The sequence below is a fragment of the Pristiophorus japonicus genome, chromosome 21 (assembly GCF_044704955.1).
Source record: "Pristiophorus japonicus isolate sPriJap1 chromosome 21, sPriJap1.hap1, whole genome shotgun sequence".
In the NCBI taxonomy this organism is placed as follows: Eukaryota; Metazoa; Chordata; class Chondrichthyes; family Pristiophoridae; genus Pristiophorus; species Pristiophorus japonicus.
In genome coordinates this window covers 45,280,470-45,301,524 of record NC_091997.1, presented here as the reverse complement: position 1 = coordinate 45,301,524, position 21,055 = coordinate 45,280,470, and the positions used below count along the sequence as shown (strand labels likewise).

The following is a 21,055-nucleotide window of genomic DNA, read 5'->3' as shown; positions in this document are numbered from 1 at the left end:
CAAAAGCACACACACCTACTGCTTTATCATTTTAATATTCAAAGTGCCATCCAACAAAAGCACCGCAATTATCTCGGATGTGTCATCGATTTGCGGAGCATTTTCTACAATGCTTCTGTTATATAGTAAATTTAAATCGCAAATCTCACAAAAGTACAAAAAATAACCATGTACTTAACTGTGCACACAGGACATGTCCCCTTCTCATGGGGTTAAAACAATTAAGTCCGATCACTCCAGGCCTTCAGTAAATGGGATGTTCTACGACTGCCGTTGGGCAGCATCACAAGGAAAAATTGTCCTTGGGGAATAGTAACACTGACTTGTGACAAGAATTTAAAACCACTCTGGTCGTCGCCATGTAGAATTCTGGATTTCCAATGCACACAGAGCATCTTGGCTACCTCGTCACATCCCGACTAGCCAGTATGTTCGGGCACTGCACACAGAAGGAAAGAGTGGGGACGGCTTCTTCCTTTACATTAAGTTGCCTCAAAGAAATCCTCAACAATCACACTCTCTTCTCCTTCCTTCCCCCCCTCCCCAGCTCACCCACAGAAACAGTCAGCTTTGGCCCAAAGGAAACTGAAGCTAATTCTATTCAATTTTGTTTTTAAAGTCACTAATGTATGCACTTGTGAGTATGCTATGAATTCTTAAGAAAAGAACCCATGAAGCATATACATTAGTCACAGTGTGGAAACTAGCCTGTATTGTGGCCCGTGGAACATGTTTCAGAATGTCCTGGAACAATGAAGGTGTGTGATTGCTCAGTGTATTGGAGGTGGACCCTCGTTTTACATCTGTACAATTGGTTATGACAACTCACTTTTTAAAAAAAGGAATCCATCGAAAGACCTTGAAGCAAAGTGTTTTGTGCAGCAATTTCAAGACTAGATCGTCCCTTCACGGACTACAAGCAGTTGAATATGTAATTTATTCCACTGTCAAGTGAATCAAATAGCTGCAAGTTACTGAAGTCAATCCTACAATCTAGAATATATCTTTCATTCAACAGTTTGGCAGAGAAATCATATCAAGGGATTTCTGAACTATTAAATGGAGTCACTAAAAATCTAGGAAGCAGTTCGGTTTGTAAAGAAAACCTGCCATTAAGACTTGAGATTAAAAGTTAAACCATGCACACTGATCCAACCCAAAATTGCTATATTCTTGTAACAAAGAAAATGGCGCAGCCTTAATGTGAATCACTAACCTCACCACTTTCCATTGCTTCCCAAACCAAAGTTAAGCTGATAAAAATTGGCAATGACACACAATATATACCTTTTTGATCATTAAAATTAAGGCAATAGGAAATTTGTCGCACCTCACGAAAAGGAGGCCCTTAAAAAAAAAATGAATAGCCCACATTCCCAGACAAGCAATATAAACAGTGGGAGGGGATGGGGCAAATTAAAAATCAAGTTGTTTGTGAAACCACATGACCAGTCAACCTCCTCAATGTGGAGTCCTTTGGTCATTCTGCTCTCCCATAAAACCAATTGGCCCATCTTTGTTGCCGCCAATCTGTTAAATACCGCCAAATGTTAGACATTGACCAGAATAACTCAGTTATAGAGTCCTCGACCAGGCCAACATCCCCAGCATTGAAGCACTGACCACACTCGATCAACTCCGCTGGGCAGGCCACATGTGTCAGGCATGCAAACAAAGACTCCCAAAGCAAGCGTTCCTTCGCAGCAAGCGAGCCAAAGGTGGGCAGAGGAAACGTTTCAAGGACATCCTCAAAGAATCCCTGATAAAGTGCAACATCCTCACTGACACCTGGGAGTCCCTGGCCAAAGACCGCCCAAAGTGGAGGAAGTGCATCCAGGAAGGCGCTGAGCACCGAGTCTCATCGCCGAGAGCATGCAGAAAGCAAGCGTAGGCAGCGGAAAGAGCGTGCGGCAAACCAGTCCCACCCACCCTTTCCCTCAATGACTATCTGTCCCACCTGTGACAGACTGTAATTCCCATATTGGACTGTTCAGCCACCTAAGGACTCATTTTAAGAGTGGAAGCAGTCTTCCTCGATTCCGAGGGACTGCCTACAAGGATGATTATTATGTACAGAATGGATCAGTCTTTGGAGCTTCAATCCAAACAAAGAATCTGATGAGAGATTTCCTTAATCATAACCTTGAATGACAAGTACCACAAACAGCTCGGGTTTGAGTTGGGAAACGTGGGGTGCAAATAACCCACACCAAAACACACCAGTTCAAGTCTTTTCTGTTATCAACTAGCAAAGCAATATAAAGTGCAATGCACGTCCCATAGAATGAGCCAAACACCTCATCGTAGGAGATGGTTTACTCAAGACTGCAATCCATGCAGCCAAACAGGGACAGGCATGGACGCAAAGGACCACCATTTCTTCAGGCTTCTGATAAACTGAGCTCTCAGCTTGTTCAGCATATGCCAGAAATGCTGTTAAGTGCCAGATCTATGCAGACCTTGTTTCCAACACAAAGCAAAATCCACAGCCAACAATTGACAGTCACGAATCAGACTTGAAAGTAACTGCACATGAACCAGCTTGTGTGCCATTATCGGAGTTACCATTGCAAACAATTGCATTTGTATGGCTGCTCGCAGATACAGTTGTTCAGTTTACAACACTGCTTTGATTTCCACTCCAGTTAAGCAGGGTATAGTCAGAGCACCAGAAGCTACAATTACTTGCATTTATATAGTGCTGTTACCATAGCAAAACATCTTAAGGCGCTTTACAAGAATGACATCGAGCCACAGAAGGAGGCATCAGGATAGATGACCAAAAGCTTGGTCAAAAGAGGTCGATTTTAAGGAGCATCTTAAGTTCAAGTCTGATTCATGACCGTCAATTATTGGCTGTGGATTTTGCCTTGTGTTGGAAACAAGGTCTGCATAGATCTGGTGCTTAACAGCATTTCTGGCATATGCAGAACAAGCTGAGAGCTCAGTTTATCAGAAGCCTGAAGAAATGGTGGTCATTTGTGTCCATGCCTGTCCCTGTTTGGCTGCATGGATTGCAGTCTTGGGTAAACCATCTCCTACGGTGAGGTGCTTGGCTTATTCTGTGGGACGTGCATTGCACTTTATATTGCATTGCTAGTTGGGGGGAGGGGGGGGGCATCGAGTGAGGTAATTCCAGAGCTTAGGGCCGAACCATCTGAAACACAGCCAACAACGGTGGAGCAATTTTTAAAGAAAATCAGACAAGCAAGATGCTAGATTTGGAGGAGCACAGAGATCTCCAAAGCTTGTAGGGCAGATGATATAGAGGTAAGCAGGGGTGAGGTAATGGAGGGATTTGAAGACAAGGATGAACATGTTTTAATTGAGGTGTTGCCGGACCGGGAACCAATGTAGGTCAGCAAGCACAGGGGTGATGGGTAAACAGGACTTGGAGAGAGTTAAGATATGGGCAACAGAATTTTGGATGAGCAGAAGTTTATGGAGGGTGGAAGATGGGAGGCCAGCCAGGAGAGCATTGGAATAGTCAAATCTAGGAGGTAACAAAATCATGGATGAGGGTTTCAGCAGCAGATGAGCTGAGGCAAAGGCAGTCGGATGGCGTTATGGAGATGGAAGTACGCAGTCTTGGTGATGGAAGCTCATCTCGGGTTCAAACACCACCAGAGTTGCCAACAGTCTGGCTCAGTTTCAGACAGTTGCCAGAGAGAGGGATGGAAATGGTGGCCAGGGGAAGAGAGTTTGTGGCGGGGTTTACGTGGTTCAACATAAACGGAGAGTACCTGTACTGTACAGCAGCAGGAGGGCTACATTTGCAGCACAGCTGGTTATTTAGGGCTCAATTTTGGCCAGGAGTTGCTCTGTTTTTTTTTTTGGAGTCGGCTGCTTTTTCTGGCGTTACTTAAAAATCCCCAGTTCCACCAATCAATTTGCACCAGCGTAACTCAATTACGTTTTTTTTTTTAAGGTTAGTTTTTTTTTCTCAAAAAGCGTGTGTTACCAGCCACCTACGCCAGCTCTGCCCATTTAGGCAACTTTGACCAGCTAATAGTTACTCTGGGCTCAAGTTTCGAACACCCGCGAGAACGGTGCACGTCGGAGAGGCCCACCTAATTTATAGAACTGAAAAAGCACAATACTTACCTCGCAATTCTCCGATATCTGTAGGGCAGTTTCTAGTTCGAGCTGTGGGGGCGGAGCTATAGCCCTGCACCAAAAACAGCGCCGACAGCTGCGCGCGTGCGCAGTTAGCACTTGGCCCACCCAGCGCGTCCTGTCTCCGGGCGCTGACTCTATCCTTCGCCGAAGGGACGTCGCCCCTATCCCGGGCCAAGTGGCCTGACAGTACTTACCTCTTCCGTGGCAGCCCGCCCGACATAGAAACATAGAAAATAGATGCAGGAGTAGGCCATTCGAGCCTGCACTGCCATTAAATGAGTTCATGGCTGAACATGCAACTTCAGTATCCCATTCCTGCTTTCTCGCCATACCCCTTGATCCCCCGAGTAGTAAGGACTACATCTAACTCCTTTTTGAATATATTTAGTGAATTGGCCTCAACAACTTTCTGTGGTAGAGAATTCCACAGATTCACCACTCTCTGGTTGAAGAAGTTTCTCCTCATTTTGGTCCTAAATGGCTTACCCCTTATCCTTAGACTGTGACCCCTGGTTCTGGACTTCCCCAACATTGGGAACATTCTTCCTGCATCTAATCTGTCTAAACCCATCTCCTGGGGTCAGGCCCCGCCCGAAGTCCCCGCCTGGGGGGGGGGCCCCGTCCCAGCACGTTGTTGGAGGGCTCCCAGTGCTGCAGAAGGAGAGTAGAAACTTAATTTTTTAAGTTATCGATTACATTTTTTTTTAAATCAATTGATTTATAGGTTGATTTATCATTTATTATTGATGGCTCTTTATTTGTAAAAGTGAAGTGTTTAATGCTTGTAAACTTCCCTTCCCTCTTTTTCCTCCACCCCCCCACCCCTCGTTCCCTACGCATAATTTATAAAGTGTAGGCAAGGTCTTTGAGCGTACAAAAATCTACACTTACTCCATTCTAAGTTAGTTTGGAGTAAGTTTTCACTGCCTAAACAGGCATAAATGGCTGGTAACACCCCCTTTTGGAAAAAAAACTGTTCTAAAATGAAACTATTCTAACTCACTAGAATTGGAGCAAACTAAATGCCGAGAACTGCAATTTTTAAGATACTCCATTCTAAACTAGTTGCTCCACAAAAATAGAAGCAACTCTAGCCGAAACTTGAGCCCAATACCTAGGCCAGCATATGTGGCCACTTGAGAAAATGCTTGCGGAGAATTAAAGAAATCCGCGCAGGTAACTGCATCGGAGGCCATTCGGCCTGGGATGGGGCGGGAAGCGGAGAGGACCTGGACCTAAACAAACCAAGCCTTACCCTTAGCAATGTTTGCAAACAAAAACTAACAATTCTATAAGAAATAAAAAATTAAAGTCCTACCTTCATCATTAACCTGCAATTCACCTTTTTGCCCTCGGCCTGGGAAGGCAGTGGGCCGGTGCGAGAGGCCACTCGGCCTGGGCTAGGGGCGGGACAACGCACCGGGAGGCCACTCGGCCTGGGCTAGGGGCGGGAGTGAGTGAACTGACCGGCATCAGGATTCAACAGAGAGGCTACAAGCAAAATCAACCGAGAGGCTGGGGGGAGGGGTGCGGTGAGGGAGAAAGAGGGAGGGGAGGGAGCTGGCAAGCAGCGGGGACCACAGAGAGGGAGAGGCTGCAATTCTAGCTTACAGCAGTAAACACAGTTGAATAAATCAACGGGGAACTTTGATTCACTAAATGTAGAAGTGGCTTTTCATCTCCATTACAGAGCTATATCCGACCGCGAACATAGGAGTTCCCTCCCCACCTCCATTGGGGCCTTTATCTCACAATCACTGTATTTCAGGCACTTCTCATTTTGCAAGGTGTGGTTTATGAAAAGTGCAAATTGTTGAATTCTGAATTATTCGTGCTCTGAGAAATGAGTGAAAACAGAAAGTCTAGTATCTTCTGTTGGATGAATTACTTGTAAGAAGTAACCCCTGAGTGAATTGATGAATAACAAGCAAGATATTCTACCTCAGAAATTCGGTCACAAAGACACAAGCAGCTCTTTAATGGCCGATTGCCAATTCGCAGCGCTACTGCGCATGCGCCGACATCACTATTCGCCACTGCGCATGTGCAGACGTCCCGGCACATTTTCCAGCGCAGAACGGAGGCCCCTGCAGTGAAGAGGCCAGACAACGGCCAAAGTTGCAACATTTTTTCCGCCGCATCTCCGAACGTACATAAGCAACGCAACATCAGTAAGAGCGGTGAAAAACGGGCTCGGCCAAAATTGAGCCCATAAAACCCAGGTTACAGCAGAACAGGGAACCAGTCTGTTGAAACTGTAACCCCAATTTGACTCTGCCACAGATCTAAAAAGTACCTCAGAACAATTCAAACTAATTTCTACAACACAAGGTCAATTATCAGCACACTGTTTTTGCTGTTTAACATGGGGAGAACTTCATCTGTTAATATCAAGCACACCTGCAGTGGGATGTACCAGATAGACAGCTAAATGAAATTCCACAGGATAGGAGACACTGGGGTGCAAATGATACACAACAACTCCTGTTAGCAATAGAATTTCTTCAATTAATTGTATTCATAGTTATTTGAAGCGCTGACTTGCTCCTTCCAAACCTATTTTTAAACCAGTTCAATTTCGGATTCAAACCTCAGGTACTTACAGTAATTAAGCCAAAGTTTTTTTTTAAATTCTAAAGGGAAAAAAGCTTTAAAAATCAAGAGGGCTAAAACCATAAATAGGGCAGCGATATCATTTACAACAGGTGACTAATATAAAATGTGGCAAGAATGCTGCTCTAGGTCTCAGGAGAAACTAGAATTATTGCAGGCTTATTCTTGTAGTTCCTTCTTCCTAGTACAGATAACAAAGCATTGGTCCCCGGGGATTTGAAAGCCTATACCAATTTACAGTTCATTAGAAGCTATCACAACTGGATGTGCGACCCAAGTATTGGAAAGCACATGGAAAGACGACTTACTTTACACCAAGTGTGACTCAACCTTGAATCCCACCCACCCTGGCAGCACTCAATAGCTACATTTGCATCCGTGTACAACACACCCACAATTACAGAGGGGCATATAAATGGGAATACACGATTACATAACCTAGTCTGAAACTCCCCTCGTATCTGAAAATTCGCATGAGGTGTTAAACGGAGGTGTGCAAATTGGCCTGCTCCGGTGGTCCAAGCAGATACAATAGATCCGATAGCACCATTTGAAGATCAGGGAGTGCGCCGAACGCCCAGGCTAAGATTCTTCCCTCAGAAGGGAATAAACGGAGCACAAACACCATAGACCCGTTTCTGTCCTATACAATTCTATGGGCTAAAACTTTGCCAACCTGGTACCCGTTTTTTTAGTGATAATTCACCATTTTTGGCGAAAAACGATGCGGCTGGAAATTCAGAGAAGTCTTGTGGCAGCGCTTTTCAAATACCACTGGAGAGAGGAGCGCCGCCGTGCAAGATTCAAAATATCGCTTTCACCAAAAATTTGGCTGAGCACACCCGTATTTAGAACAAAAAAAAATGCCAAGGAAAAAGCCGCATTGCAGCGGGAAGTGTGAAGACCTACAAAAAAGGTAAGTTAAAGTTTTTATTTTTTAATTCTTTTGCAGCGATTCGCTAGTTAAGTGTCTTGTGATTTTTTACTTTTTGGTGTCGTCCCCCCGCCCGCCATCCCCCGTCCCTAGGCTCAACTCGCAGTGGTAACGGCCTCAGAGTAAAGTTGCAGAAAATTTGCAGTTTGCGTCATGAATCCTCGTGCAACACCGGTTTTTACCACTGTGCAAATTTAAGCTTGAATTTACGGCCTCAGAACGAGAGCGTTGCCACAACGATAATTTGGGTGAAAAAATACAATTATCGCCGGGAACCAAATTTCTAGCCCTGTATAGTAAGTAATTCCATGCAACCAATACACCAAAATAAATCTAAAGGTGGAGGTAGACAGATTTTTGAACGATGAGAGTCAAGGGTTATGGGGAGCAGGTAGGGAAGTGGAGTTGAGATCATGATCAGATCAGACATGATCTTATTGAATGGCGGAGCAGGCTAGAGGAGCCAGATAACCTACTCCTGCTCCTATTTATATAAAAGAACAGACCAACTGGTCATTTAACCCACTGTTACGTGTGAAATCCGGAGACCATTTTGTACCCTGCCAATAATCACTGTACTTCAAAGTAATTCACTGGGAGAGATTTAAAACAGGCCAAAAATGCAAGTTTTCTTTCTTTTTATCAGGAGTTGATTCCAAGTGCAATTAAATCATCATAATGACCAGCATCTTTTCAATGCCAGTTTGTAAGTAATATCCATGGTTTGCGAGGGTGTCCAAATGATAACATACTAGCGTTAAGACTAACACTCCTACAAATACAAGTTAAGCAAATCTCAAGATTTCCTCTCATGACAGGACGATTATCGACCCTGGAGGATGAGAGAAAGCAGTACCATCAGGCCCCTCATCCCAGCAGCCAAGAATTATAGATGAAGTGTTCGCAGAATCAGCACGTGTGGCAGCCATTTGGCTCATCAAACCGGTGGCAGCTCTTAATTATCAGCATAGGCCCATCCCCCGCCCTGCCCTTTCCTCATATGCTTTTAAAGTTTTCAAATATTTATCCATTTTCTTTGTAAACATTAAGGATTCTATGTCAATGATTGCTGCTGGAGCATTCCATATCCTCATGTAACAACAGAAGCCTCCAAACCTCCCATTTCGTTCTCTCTCAAATTTAATTACTGAGTCACTGGAAATACTTTTTCGTCCTTATTTATCGTACCAAAGCACTTCTTAATTTTGAAGACTTCTCTGATCTCCTCTTAACCTTCGCCCGGTATGTTCAGTTTTGGGTGCCTTGCTTTAGGAAGAATCTCAAGAAAATCTCAGAAGAGATTTGGGGATGACAGGCTGTATAAAGTTTACTAAATTGAACCGAACTCACCGGCTACAACCCTGCAGTTTTAGAAACTTCAAAACTGCATCCAGTGTGTAGAGAAAAACTTTAATAAATGTGTACAGGCCAATGAACTTCAAAAAAATTCTATCCCATTTTTAAGAAAGAAAAAAAGGCAGACTTGGATTTGTATAGCACCTTTCACGACCACCAGATATCTCAAAGCACTTTAAAGCCAATGAAGCACTTTTGGAGTGTAGTCACTGTTGCAATATGGGAAACGTGACAGGCAATTTGCACACAGCAATCTCCCACAAACAGCAATGTGATAATGACCAGATAATCTGTTTTTGTGTCATGTTGATTGAGGGATAAATATTGGCCAGGACACTGGGGATAACTCCCCTGCTCTTCTTCGAAATAGTGCCGTGGGATCTTTTACGTCCATTTGAGAGAGTTACCAATTATCCTAAGATTTTAGAATGCAATTTACTATTTTTTTTTTTTACAACAATAAAAAGTCTGATGTTCTCAGTCCTGATACACTAAGCCATGAATAGTTTGCATCCACAATTAGAACCAGCTACATTCCCCTGGTCCCAGCGGGGCAGCTGTGGTGGAGGTGCCAAACAGAAGACAGATACTTTCTCACAAAGAAAGCCGCAGGACACTCGGGCATGATACTCTGTGGCCAATCTCCGAGCAAGAGCTGGGAGCAGGTCAGTTTCTGGCCCGGCTGGACACTCAAAGTGGGGAACAAAAAAACAAGGCCGAGAATGGCACAACCACCAAAAAAAAACACATGAACATGCAACATAAGGGGTGCTAATGCCATCCCAACTGTCTGAACAGAGTTTATGCACATTTTACCTTTACATTAATAGCTTTGCACTTCTTGGCTTATTTTAACTAGACCAGGCAGTGAGATGTGCAACATTCAAAAAAAAAACTCAGGCAAGTTAATTGGAATTTCTTGATCTCCAGCAGGTAAAACAAGAGAACAGCTTCCTCAAGAGAGAAGTCTTCTTCAGGAGAAGAGCCTTGTCTCCACCTTTTGACATGGTTGGTGGCTGACAAAAGCAGCTATTGATTTTACAGCCTGTGCCAGCCAAGCAAGCTGACCACAGCTAACCTGCACTTCAACCCATTACTACTTTTACTTGCAGCAGTCAAACTAGAAGGTAGACAGAAGCAAGGCTGCTTGGCTCAAACAGCTATGTGTTTGGCGTCTGTGGGTCAAGGCTTACTGCCTTTCGGCAAGTCCAAAATTCAGAGAGTAGTGGGACCGCAGGTGTGGCTCAAGTCTGCAGTTGATGCCCAATATACCAGACTGAGGCAGTCTGGATTAAACTGCTTAATTTTAGCCCTTTGGTATTGATGGCACAACACTGCAGAGCAGGATTCAAACCAATTCTGCATAGGTCCAGGAGAGCCCACTCTTACTGATTAATTGCTGTCGCCAATAGAATGACACTAAGTTGGGTGGCAGTGTGAGCTGCGAGGAGGATGCTATGAGGCTGCAGAGTGACTTGGATAGGTTAGGTGAGTGGGCAAATGCATGGCAGAGGAAGTATAATGTGGATAAATGTGAGGTTATCCACTTTGGTGGTAAAAACAGAGACAGGCTATTATCTGAATGGTGACAGATTAGGAAAAGGGGAGGTGCAACAAGACCTGGGTGTCATGGTACATCAGTCATTGAAGGTTGGCATGCAGGTACAGCAGGCGGTTAAGAAAGCAAATGGCATGTTGGCCTTCATAGCGAGGGGATTGGTGTACAGGGGCAGGGCCTTGGTGAGGCCACACCTGGAGTAGTGTGTACAGTTTTGGTCTCCTAACTTGAGGAAGGACATTCTTGTTATTGAGGGAGTGCAGCGAAGGTTCACCAGACTGAGTCCCGGGATGGTGGGACTGACCTATCAAGAAAGACTGTATCAACTGGGCTTGTATTCACTGGAGTTCAGAAAAATGAGAGGGGACCTCATAGAAATGTTTAAAATTCTGATGGGTTTAGACAGGTTAGATGGAAGAATGTTCCCAATGTTGGGAAAGTCCAGAACCAGGGGTCACAGTCTAAGGATAAGGGGTAAGCCATTTAGGACCGAGTTGAGGAGAAACTTCTTCACCCAGAGAGTGGTGAACCTGTGGAATTCTCTACCACAGAAAGTTGTTGAGGCCAATTCACTAAATATATTCAAAAAGGAGTTAGATGTAGTCCTTACTACTAGGGGGATCGCGAGAAAGCAGGAATGGAGTACTGAAATTGCATGTTCAGCCATGAACTCATTGAATGGCGGTGCAGGCTCAAAGGGCCGAATGGCCTACTCCTGCATCTATTTTCTATGGCCCCAAGTTTCCACATGATTTGCTCCTGATTTTTAGGAGCAACTGGTGTAGAACGGAGTATCTTAGAAATCGGAATTCTCCACATTTAGTTTTCTGCAGTTCTAGTCAGATAGAACAGTTTCACTTTGGAACTGAATTTTTTCTTCAAAAGGGGGCGTGTCCAGCCACTGACGCCTGATTTGAAAGTCTCCAGAGTGAAAACGTACTCCAAACTAACTTAGAATGGAGCAAGTGAAGATTTTTGTACGCTTGAACAAACCTTGTCTACACTTTAAAAAATCAGGCACAGGTTACAAATTAGGCGTCGGGAACGAGGTGGGGGGGGGGGGGAGGGAAGTCATTAAATTCTACAATCAATCCTTAGTTATACTTATACAAATAAATCCAACCTGAATAAAAATTTATAAGTAAAGATTAAATAAACCATCTTCCTACCTGTGTGAAAGTGCTTCAGGCAGGCCTTTCAGGCAGCGGTGTGGCGTCGGTCTCGGGGGCAGGCAGCAAGCAGCCTTGGTGCTTGAGGCAGGCCTTCATTCCCCGCGAAGATGCAGCACCCGGACGGACTTGAGGCAATTCGGCCATGGGATTGCAGCGGCATCAGTGGCTGGTCGGAGCAGCAGCAGAAGCCTTCGAGCTGTGAGGGGGACTGACTGAGGCCATTTGGACAGGGAGAGGCAGCCACATCGACATCTTTATATTTAAATTTGCAGAATGGGTGCACCACATATTATGCAATGGTTTGCTTCCTCATGCAAGAAATTCTTTGTTCTTGGTGGAAGTTGATCCATTGCAAAGTTGAATTGGCACTTTTATTTCTCCAAACACACAGTCCTTAATTTGCAGGCACCGGTTCTGCAAGTTTAGCAGTGAAAAGCTGAACTCACTGATTTCAGCAGGTGATTTATTCAGCAGTGCTGCTAAAAGCACCCCCCCTCACACAGAAATATCAAGAAAATTAAAATGCAAGCCTTTGCAGGGGTCCAAGAAACAAATCTTCACTTTTTCTGCAGCACTTTTAAAAATGGTCGAGTGCCAATGTTTACTTCAGACTGCGCGAACGCTCCAACGCGCACGCGCAGGGTTTCCGGCACCAAGAAGCCTCATTTAAATTGTACCCGCCCCCTCCTACTTACAAAATCGGCGCGCGTGGTAGGCTCCGCCCCGTGTGCCGCGCCAAGCAGACATCGAGCTCCTTAATACCGCGTTTTTTTTCAGGCGCCCAGCTCTGAGGGGCGCCTTTTTCGCCGCGTGTGGAAACTTGGGGCCTATGTTTCTATGATCTGCAGTCACAGTACCGCAGACTGCAATCAAAAGCTGGGCTCCTACAGCCTGATTTCAGCTATTAAAAATTAATAAGCCGTTAGTGTATGCAATTTGCCTCAACTGTCTCTTGTGGAACTCACCATCACAAAAAGTAGTTGCGGTGAATAGCACAGAAGGAGGCCATTCAGCCCATTATACCTGTGCCGGCTCTTTGGTCGAGCAACCCAATTAGTCCCACCCGCCCCACTCTTTCCCTATAGCCCTGTAATTGATTTTCTTCAAGGAATTATCCAATTCTCTTTTGAACGCTACCATTGAATCTGCTTCTGCCATTCACCAAGGTAGTGCACTACAAATCACAGCAACTCGCTATGTAAAAAAAAATACTTCACCTCACCTCTGGTTCTTTTGCAAATTACCTTAAATCTAAAGGGCAGCTATACAAGTATGAGGGAGAAAGGAATAGAACATTATACTGATTGGGTTAGATGAAAAGGGGTGGATTAAGGCTCATGTAAAGCATAAACACACATAGAAAATAGTAGTAGCCCATTCGGCCCTTCAAGTCTGCACCGCCATTCAATATAATCATGGCTGATCCTCTATCTCAACACCATATTCCCACTTTTTCCTCATACCCCTTGATGTCTTTTGTTTCTAGAAATCTACACTGGTATAGACCACTTGGATCGAGTAGCCTGTTTTGGTGATGTACACTCGATGTAACTATGTAAACTGTTCACTTGCAAACCCAATGCAGATGAAGCAGCTTTGTTGCTGCCCCCGGCACAACCATCTTATGACTGTGGAGCTTCTTGCCTTTCATCAACATTCCTGCTCAGTATAAATGCAAGTTGCACAGGTTTCAGATGTAGATCAGCGTTTTATCCAGATTGTTTCTTCTTTGCAACAGGGTTTAAATGAGTCATGCAGATAAAAGGTTTTCCCATCCAACTAATTAAATGCGAAACAGCCTCTATAATGCTGAAATGAGGCAGATACCGCCAAGAGGGAACTGTAAATGAAGAGCAGGAAACGAAAACACGGTTTGAAACCACTGTATCCCAAGAGTGCCCCTAAATGCCTTTCAAGTTCTAATTCATTACGTAAGTAAATTCTGAGTGCTATATTTCAAATCCTAGAATTATTCATGCACAGATTGAGAGAGGTTGAACAGGATGGCAGCAGATTATGTGATATCTGGGTCACATGCTGAAACAAACATTTCTAATTTCCTTCTCTACCCATCAAGTTCCTTACAAAAGATGATCTTCAGAAATCCTTGAATGTTCAAGGTATTTTGGAGAAGAGATGGGGAACAAGAGGGAAAAGCTCAATGTGTTTAACTGATGGAATGAGTCACCAGAGACAGCCTGGTATTGATCGACACCCAAACAGTACCCTGGAAACAAATGGTGGGATAAGAATAAATGACTGATGAAAAACATATTTGTTGGCTCTCCTCTCTTCCTCTTTTCCCCCTTTAAAAAAGGTGAAATTTGTGATGAACTGGAGGGACTCCGTGCCCACTTTTAGCACCCAATTTCTACATCTAGCACTCGAGGTCAAAGGTAACATAGCCCAAGGTAAAATATACTGCTGCTCTGCCTCAAATCACACACCTTAACCCATTAAATCCCAGTGGGCAACCGCTCCCTTCCACCAGCACGCTGTCTCCAGTTCCACAGCCACTAACTTAACTGCTTGAGGCTCATGCTCTTTGGGGATCAGGTTAAAACCAGAATTCCTTTCACACAGGACCCTTACAACCGGCAGAGAAAGGAATTTCTTCCAGTCGGTTTGAGCTTGATTTGAACCAAGGGCCCAGAGATGAAGGCAACACGATAACTTGCCGTGCTACCGAGACAAGCAAGAATGCCGGCATTTTTAATCTCGAGAGACACTCTCCATCCTACCTTCCCCACTACACTAGTGGGTCCTTTTCAACTCACCTAAACTATTGCAAACTGTACTCTCGCACATACATTTATTGCTCGCTGTCCAAGAAATTGCCTAGCTTTAGAATATCCATGCGAATGTGCACACAAATGTTGAACAAAGATTGTACGTACTGGCCAGTTTGGAAATCCTTGTCATTCACAACAGCACAGTTGGTCAACGACAACTCGTCTGTCGGACATCGTGCTGCTAGCATAGTCTGTAAGAAAGAGATCAAATTTGATATTTAGTCAATTAATTAGCAAGTTACACAGGTGCTAGGTGCAACCAAGTTACATGTAAAGTTACAGTAAGAGTTACTGGCAGCTACACAATTATAGAATGCTTACACCTTCTGGGCAATTTATGGAAAAAAATTACATCTAACACAAACAAAAAACTTTAGTCTTTCTAGAATATACATATTAAAAATGGTCCTTGTTAAGTATCTGGACTTTCATTTACTCTGTACAGCCACCAGAGGGCTCATTCCCCGGAGTCCCAAGGCTTCACAGGTTGGAGACTCTGGAGACCTACAATAAAAGACTACGGTCACACATTACTTTGAGGTCACTGTATTCAGTCTGACTCTTTCTCCATACACCACAGTCCTGAAGGCTTATTTATAATACTTATACAATACAATACCTTTCCAAACTAGACAAAAACCAGAATAGGTATGTGGTGGAGGTGTAGAGAGATGGAGGAGACACGAGGGGAACGGTCTTTACCCAGAGAGTGATGGTGGTCTGACACTCGCTGCCCGAAAGGGTGATGGAGGCAGAAAGCCTCACCACATTTTAAAAATACTTGGATGTGCACTTGATCTGTCGCCCTGTCGGTTATGGCAGTAAGAGCTGGAAAGTGGGATTAGGCTGGATAGCTCTTGTTGGCCGGCGCAGACATGATGGGTCGAAATGGCCTCCTTCCGTGTTGTAACATTCTATGATTTGCTATCACTGGTTAAAAAAATATACGGTGATATAGTAGAACAGTTGGAACTGAAATTCCAACTCTGACTCGATGAATCTTCAGAGCGATCCTCCTGTGACAGTGCCAGGACTACCATTTTGAAGAGAGATGAGCTCAGCACAGTGCTGCAAGGAGCGAACATTCACTGCCATTAATTAAATAGCAACTGAACAATTCTGCACAAGGAATTTTTTATTGATCTGAATGTTTTTTTGTGAAATGGAGAAAATTGAAAACAGGCCCAAGCCCAAAGAGCCAGATGCCAACAAGGTCAAAGCTACATTCAGTCAGTGAATAGGGGATATGGGCTGGGAAAGAGGGAGTGTTAAAAATGTCCAGGACAGTCATTCTCTGCGAAGCAGCAGTGATTCTCTCCTGGACAACCCAAAAGATTCTATTGGTATTCAATGACATCAAACTCGGATTCAGAATTTCCACACCACACGCTCCCAGCTACTGCAGTGCTGCATACTGCACAATAGAATTCAGTCCTTCATCACAGCTAAAAGACAACAGAATGCAACAAATTTCACAAAGGAAAACAGTGCAAATTCTTTATTTTCCTCCACTGAGCACAGATCCTGGGTGTAGAGCATGTTTTGGTATGAACTTTAGCATGTACACGCTTACAACTTACATCTCAGCCAATTATATCAAGTTTTGTTTAACAATGACCCCCAGTGGAATCGCAAGCTCCATACCCAGACATGTCGATCCAGCATCTCGAGCACAGTAGCAATCCAAACATTGCGAGCTACACAAAGACCACCACAGATTGCCGATATTGTATGGACATGAACAGCAGGAGTGACACATCTGCTGGTCAGCCCCCCTTCACAACTCAGGAGGACTGTAGAGGGAGGGTAAAGGGCTTGGTCAGTTTGTGTTACACTGACTCAAGAAGGTGAGGATCAAGTTTCCCACAAAGATAAAAATCTTCACGGTGTTATCTACAAAGCTCATATTTTCAACTTAAACTTGGGACCTTTTTGTAAAATTCATTCCTGACAAGAACAGCATTTATTTCCCATCCCCAATTGTCCTTGAGCAGGTGATGGTGTGCCACCTTCTTGAACCGCTGCAGTCAGCGTGGTGAAGGTACTCCCACAGTGTTAGGAAGTTTCAGGATTTTGACCCAGTGATGAAGGAACAGCGATATATTTCCAAGTAAGGATGGTGTGCAACTGGGAGGGGAACGTGGAGGTGATGGTGTTCCCATGCGCCTGCCGCCCTGGTCCTTCTAGGTGTAAAGGATGCGGGTTTGGGAAATGCTGCTGAAGAGCCTTGGCGAGTTGCTGCAGTGCATCTTGTAGATGGTACACACTGCAGCCACGGTGCGCTGGTGGTGAATGGGATGCCAATCAAGCGGGCTGCTTTGTCCGGATGGGGTCAAGCTTTGAGTGTTGTTGGAACTTCACTCATCCAGACTAGTGAGAGTATTCAATCACACTCCTGACTTGTGCCTTGAGGAAAGACTTTTGGAGAGTCAGCAGGTGAGACATTCACTGTAGAATACCCAGCCTCTGACCTGCTCTTGTAGTATTTATGTGGCTGGTCAAGTTAAGTTTCCGGTTAGTGGTGACCCCCAGGATGTTGATTCTGGGGGAATTCAGCAAAATTAATGCAGGCAACGGTCATGGGATGGTGGTTAAACTCTCGCTTGTTGGAGATAGTTATTGCCTGACACTTAAGTGGCAAATAACATTCATGCCACACATCAGCCCAAGCCTGAACATATTCCGCATTTGGGCATGGAATGCTTCATTATATGAGCAGTTGCGAATGGAACTGAACACTGTGCAATCAGCGAACATCCCCACTTCTGACTTTAGGAGGGAGGGAAGGTCATTGATGAAGCAGCTGAAGATGGTTGGGCCTAGGACACTGCCCTGAGGAACACTTCCTGAGACTGTGATGATTGACCAACAACCACAACTATCTTCCTTTGTACTAGGTATGACTCCAGCCAGTGGAGAGTTTTCCCCACAATTCCCATTGACTTCAATTTTATTGGGCTCCTTAATACCACACTATCAAATGCTGCCTTCATGTCAAGGGCAGTCACTCAGCTCACCTCTGGAATTCAGTTATTTCATCCATGTTTGGACGAAGGCCATAATGAGGTCTGGAGCAAAGTGGTCCTGGCAGAACACAAACGGAGCATCAGAGAGGTTATTGGTGAATAAGTACCGCTTGATAGCGCTGTCGACAGCACCTTCCATCACTTTGCTGATGATCGAGAGTAGACTGATAGGATGATAATTGGCTGGATTGGATTGGCCCTGCTTTTTGTGGACAGGACATACCTGGGTGGTTTGTGTCAGGTAGATGCCAGTATTGTAGCTGTGCTGAAACAGCTTGGCTAGAAGCCCAACTATTTCTGGAGCACAAGTCTTCAGCACGACAGCCAGAATGTTGTCAGGGCCCAAAGCCTTTGCTGTATCCAGTGTTCAGCTGTTTCTTGATATCAATGGAGTTAATCAAATTGGCAGGAGGAAGCCGATATGAATCATCCACTCGGCATTTCTGGCTGAAGATGGTTGTAAACGCTTCAGCCTTGTCTTTTGCACTCACGTGCTGGGCTCCGCCATCAGTGAGGATGGGGATATTCATGGAGCCTGCTCCTCCCATTAATTGTCTCCAACCAATTAAACATTCATGACTGGATGTGGTAGGACTGCAAATCTTGAATCTGATCCATTGATTATGGGATCGCTTAACTCTGTCTATAAGCATGGGCTGCTTCCACTGTTCAGCATGCATGTAGTTCTGTGTTGCAGCTTCCCCAGGTTGGCACCTCATTTTTATGTACGCCTGTTGCTGCTCCTGGTATGCTTTCTACACTCTTCATTGAACCAGGGTTGGTCCCTTGGCTTGATGGTAATGGTAGAGAGAGTGAGAGATATGCCGGACTATGAGGATACAGATTGTGGTGCAGCTGCTGATGGCCCACAGCGCCTCATGGATGCCCAGTTTTGAGCTTCCAGATCTGCTCTGAATCTATCCCATTTAGCACAGTGGTAGTGCCACACAACACGTTGGAGGGCATCCTCAGTGTGAAGACAGGACTTCGTCTCCACAAGAATTGTGGTGATGGTCAGGGTGACCAATGCAGTCATGGACAGATGCATATGCGACAGGTAGATTGGTGAGGACGAGGTGAAGTAGGTTTTTCCCCTCATGTTGGTTCTCTCACCACCCTCCGCAGGCCCAGTCTGGCAGCTATGTCCTGCAGGACTCAGCCAGCTCGGTCAGTAGTGGTGTTACCGAGCCACTCTTGGTGATGGACATTGTGCCCTTGCTACCCTCGGTGCTTCTTCCAAGTGGTGCTCAACATGAAGGAGTACGGATTCATCAGCTGAGGGAGGGCAGCAGGTGGTAATCAGCAGGAGGTTTCCTTGCCCATGCTTGACCTGAAGCTGTGAGACGTCATGGGGTCCGGAGTCAATGTTGAGGACTCCCAGGGCCCCACTCTCCCAACTGTATACCACTGGTGGATCTGTCCTGCTGGTGAACATGACATACCCGGGAGGAATCTGAGACATTGGCTGAAACATATGACACTGTGGGTAGGACTGTCAGGCTATTGCTTGAGTAGTCTGTGGGACAGCTCTCCCAATTTTGGCACAAGTCCCCAGATAATCGTGAGGAGGACTTTGCAGGGTCGACTGGGCTGTGTGCCATTGTTGTGTCCGTAGCCAGTGCAGAGTGGCCCAAACGGTTTTATTGCTGTTTTTGGTAGGGGTCGTGTACAATTGAATAACTTCCCTGTGAAATGGCCTAGCGAGTCAAAGAGTCAACCACATTGCTGTGGGTCTGGAGTCACATATACGGGTAAGGGCGGCAGATTTCCTTCCCTAAAAAAGGACATTAGTGAACCAGATGGGTTGTTACGACAGATAGTTTCATGGTCACAATTACTGATACTAGCTTTTTATTCCAGATTTATTCAATTAACTGAAGTTTAATTCCCCAGCTACTGTGGTAGGACTTGAACTTGCATCTCTGGATCATTAGTCCAGACCTCTGGATTACAAGTCCAGTAACATAACCTCTATGCTACCGTTCTGTGAACCTACCTATTCCCAGTAATGAAGTTTGTGTCCAACAATGCCTTTCATTTCCCCTTCAGTTTCACGCACTCCACAGCAATGGAACAGAAACTTGCCACTCAGTGCCATCATGGGCACAACAGCTAATTAACAATTTAATATTACAAACTCTTCCAAGTTAAAAGGGAGCAACTGTTTATTGTTTTCTCTTAAATAAAACACTCCACTGTTATCCTTCAAAAAAAAATCCTAAATGCCTTTGAAAATCTGGAGAATCAATTCCTCCCAGAAGCAATGACCTGAAATGGCAGCGATCTCAGCTCAGAGGCCAGACACATTGGGCCACAAGTTTCCACATGATTTGCGCCCGATTTTTTTTAGGAGCAACTGATGGAGAACGGACTATCCTAGAAATCGCAATTCTCCACATTTTTTTCTCTGCAGTTCTAGTCAGGTAGAACAGTTCTACTTTGGAACAGAATTTTTTTTCTTCAAAAGGGGGCGTGTCCGGCCACTAACGTCCGATTTCAAAGTTTCCACAGTGAAAACGTACTCCAAACTAAAGTAGAATGGAGCAAGTGAAGATTTTTGTAGAACTGAAAAAACCTGTTCTACACATTAAAAAAAAATCAGGCGCAGGTTACAAATTAGGCGTCCAGAACGAGGTGGGGGAGGGGAAGGGAAGTCATTAAATTCTACAATAAATCCTTATTTATACTTCTACAAATATTATACAAATAAATCCAACCTGAATAAACATTTATAAGCAAAGAAAAGATTAAATAAACCATCTTCCTGTGTGAAAGTGCTTCAGGCATGGAGAATTCTGCAGTCAGCCTAAGGCGCCTGTTCTGCCTGCGGGGGCAGGGGAGAAGAAGAGGGGAGAGGAGGCGCCCGTTCTTTCCCACGGGGGGGGGGGGGGGGGAGACAGTGAGAAGGCTGCAAGTGCTGAAGGCAATGTGCTTTTATTAAAAAAATTTTTTTTTAATTAAACAGCTACAAAGAACTACAAAAATGGCCGAGTGCCAATGTTTTTTTCCACACTGAGCATGTGCGAACGCTCCAACGCGCACACGCAGCGTTGCCGGCAGGAAAAAAAAACTAATTTAAATAGTACCCGCCCCCCTCCCACTTACAAAATTGGCGCGAGTGTCGGCTCCGCCCCCCTGGGCGCCAGGCAGACAAGGAACTGCAGAACGCTCCAGAATCGCGATTTTTTTTTTTAGGCGCCGTTTTAGGCGCGAAAAACGGGCGCCCAGCTCGGAGGGGCGCCCGTTTTTTATCGTGTGGAAACTTGGGCCCTTTCTGAGCTCATCAGTCTTCAACCCTGGCACCATCACAAGAGAGCCACCCCTCTGCAGATTCAGCGTCGGAATTTCATTCCAGATGCTCAGTAGATGCACTGTGTTACCGGTGGTGCAAAATTCCAGCATTTAAACAACTGACAGACCTTGAATGGCACCAGATAATATATCAAGAGGGGAGCATTAACTACTTCGAGATTAAATAGCAACTG

At 44.9% G+C, this 21,055-nt stretch overlaps 1 protein-coding gene across 2 annotated transcripts in view; it reads right to left on the bottom strand.

Moving 5' to 3' along the window:
* LOC139233982 (vesicle-fusing ATPase) overlaps window positions 1-21,055 on the bottom strand; it is a 322,181-nt gene that overhangs the window by 287,324 nt on the left and 13,802 nt on the right. Inside the window, exons 1-2 of one of the 2 annotated variants that reach the window (XM_070864727.1) lie at window positions 20,288-20,376; window positions 14,650-14,735 (exon numbers count right to left, since the gene is read on the bottom strand). In XM_070864727.1, the coding sequence (XP_070720828.1) occupies window positions 14,650-14,735; window positions 20,288-20,299 (98 nt within the window). In that variant the 5' untranslated portion in view covers window positions 20,300-20,376. Of the gene's footprint in view, window positions 1-14,649; window positions 14,736-20,287; window positions 20,377-21,055 lie in introns of those variants that run through there. The other variant, XM_070864726.1, reaches the window with a different exon arrangement.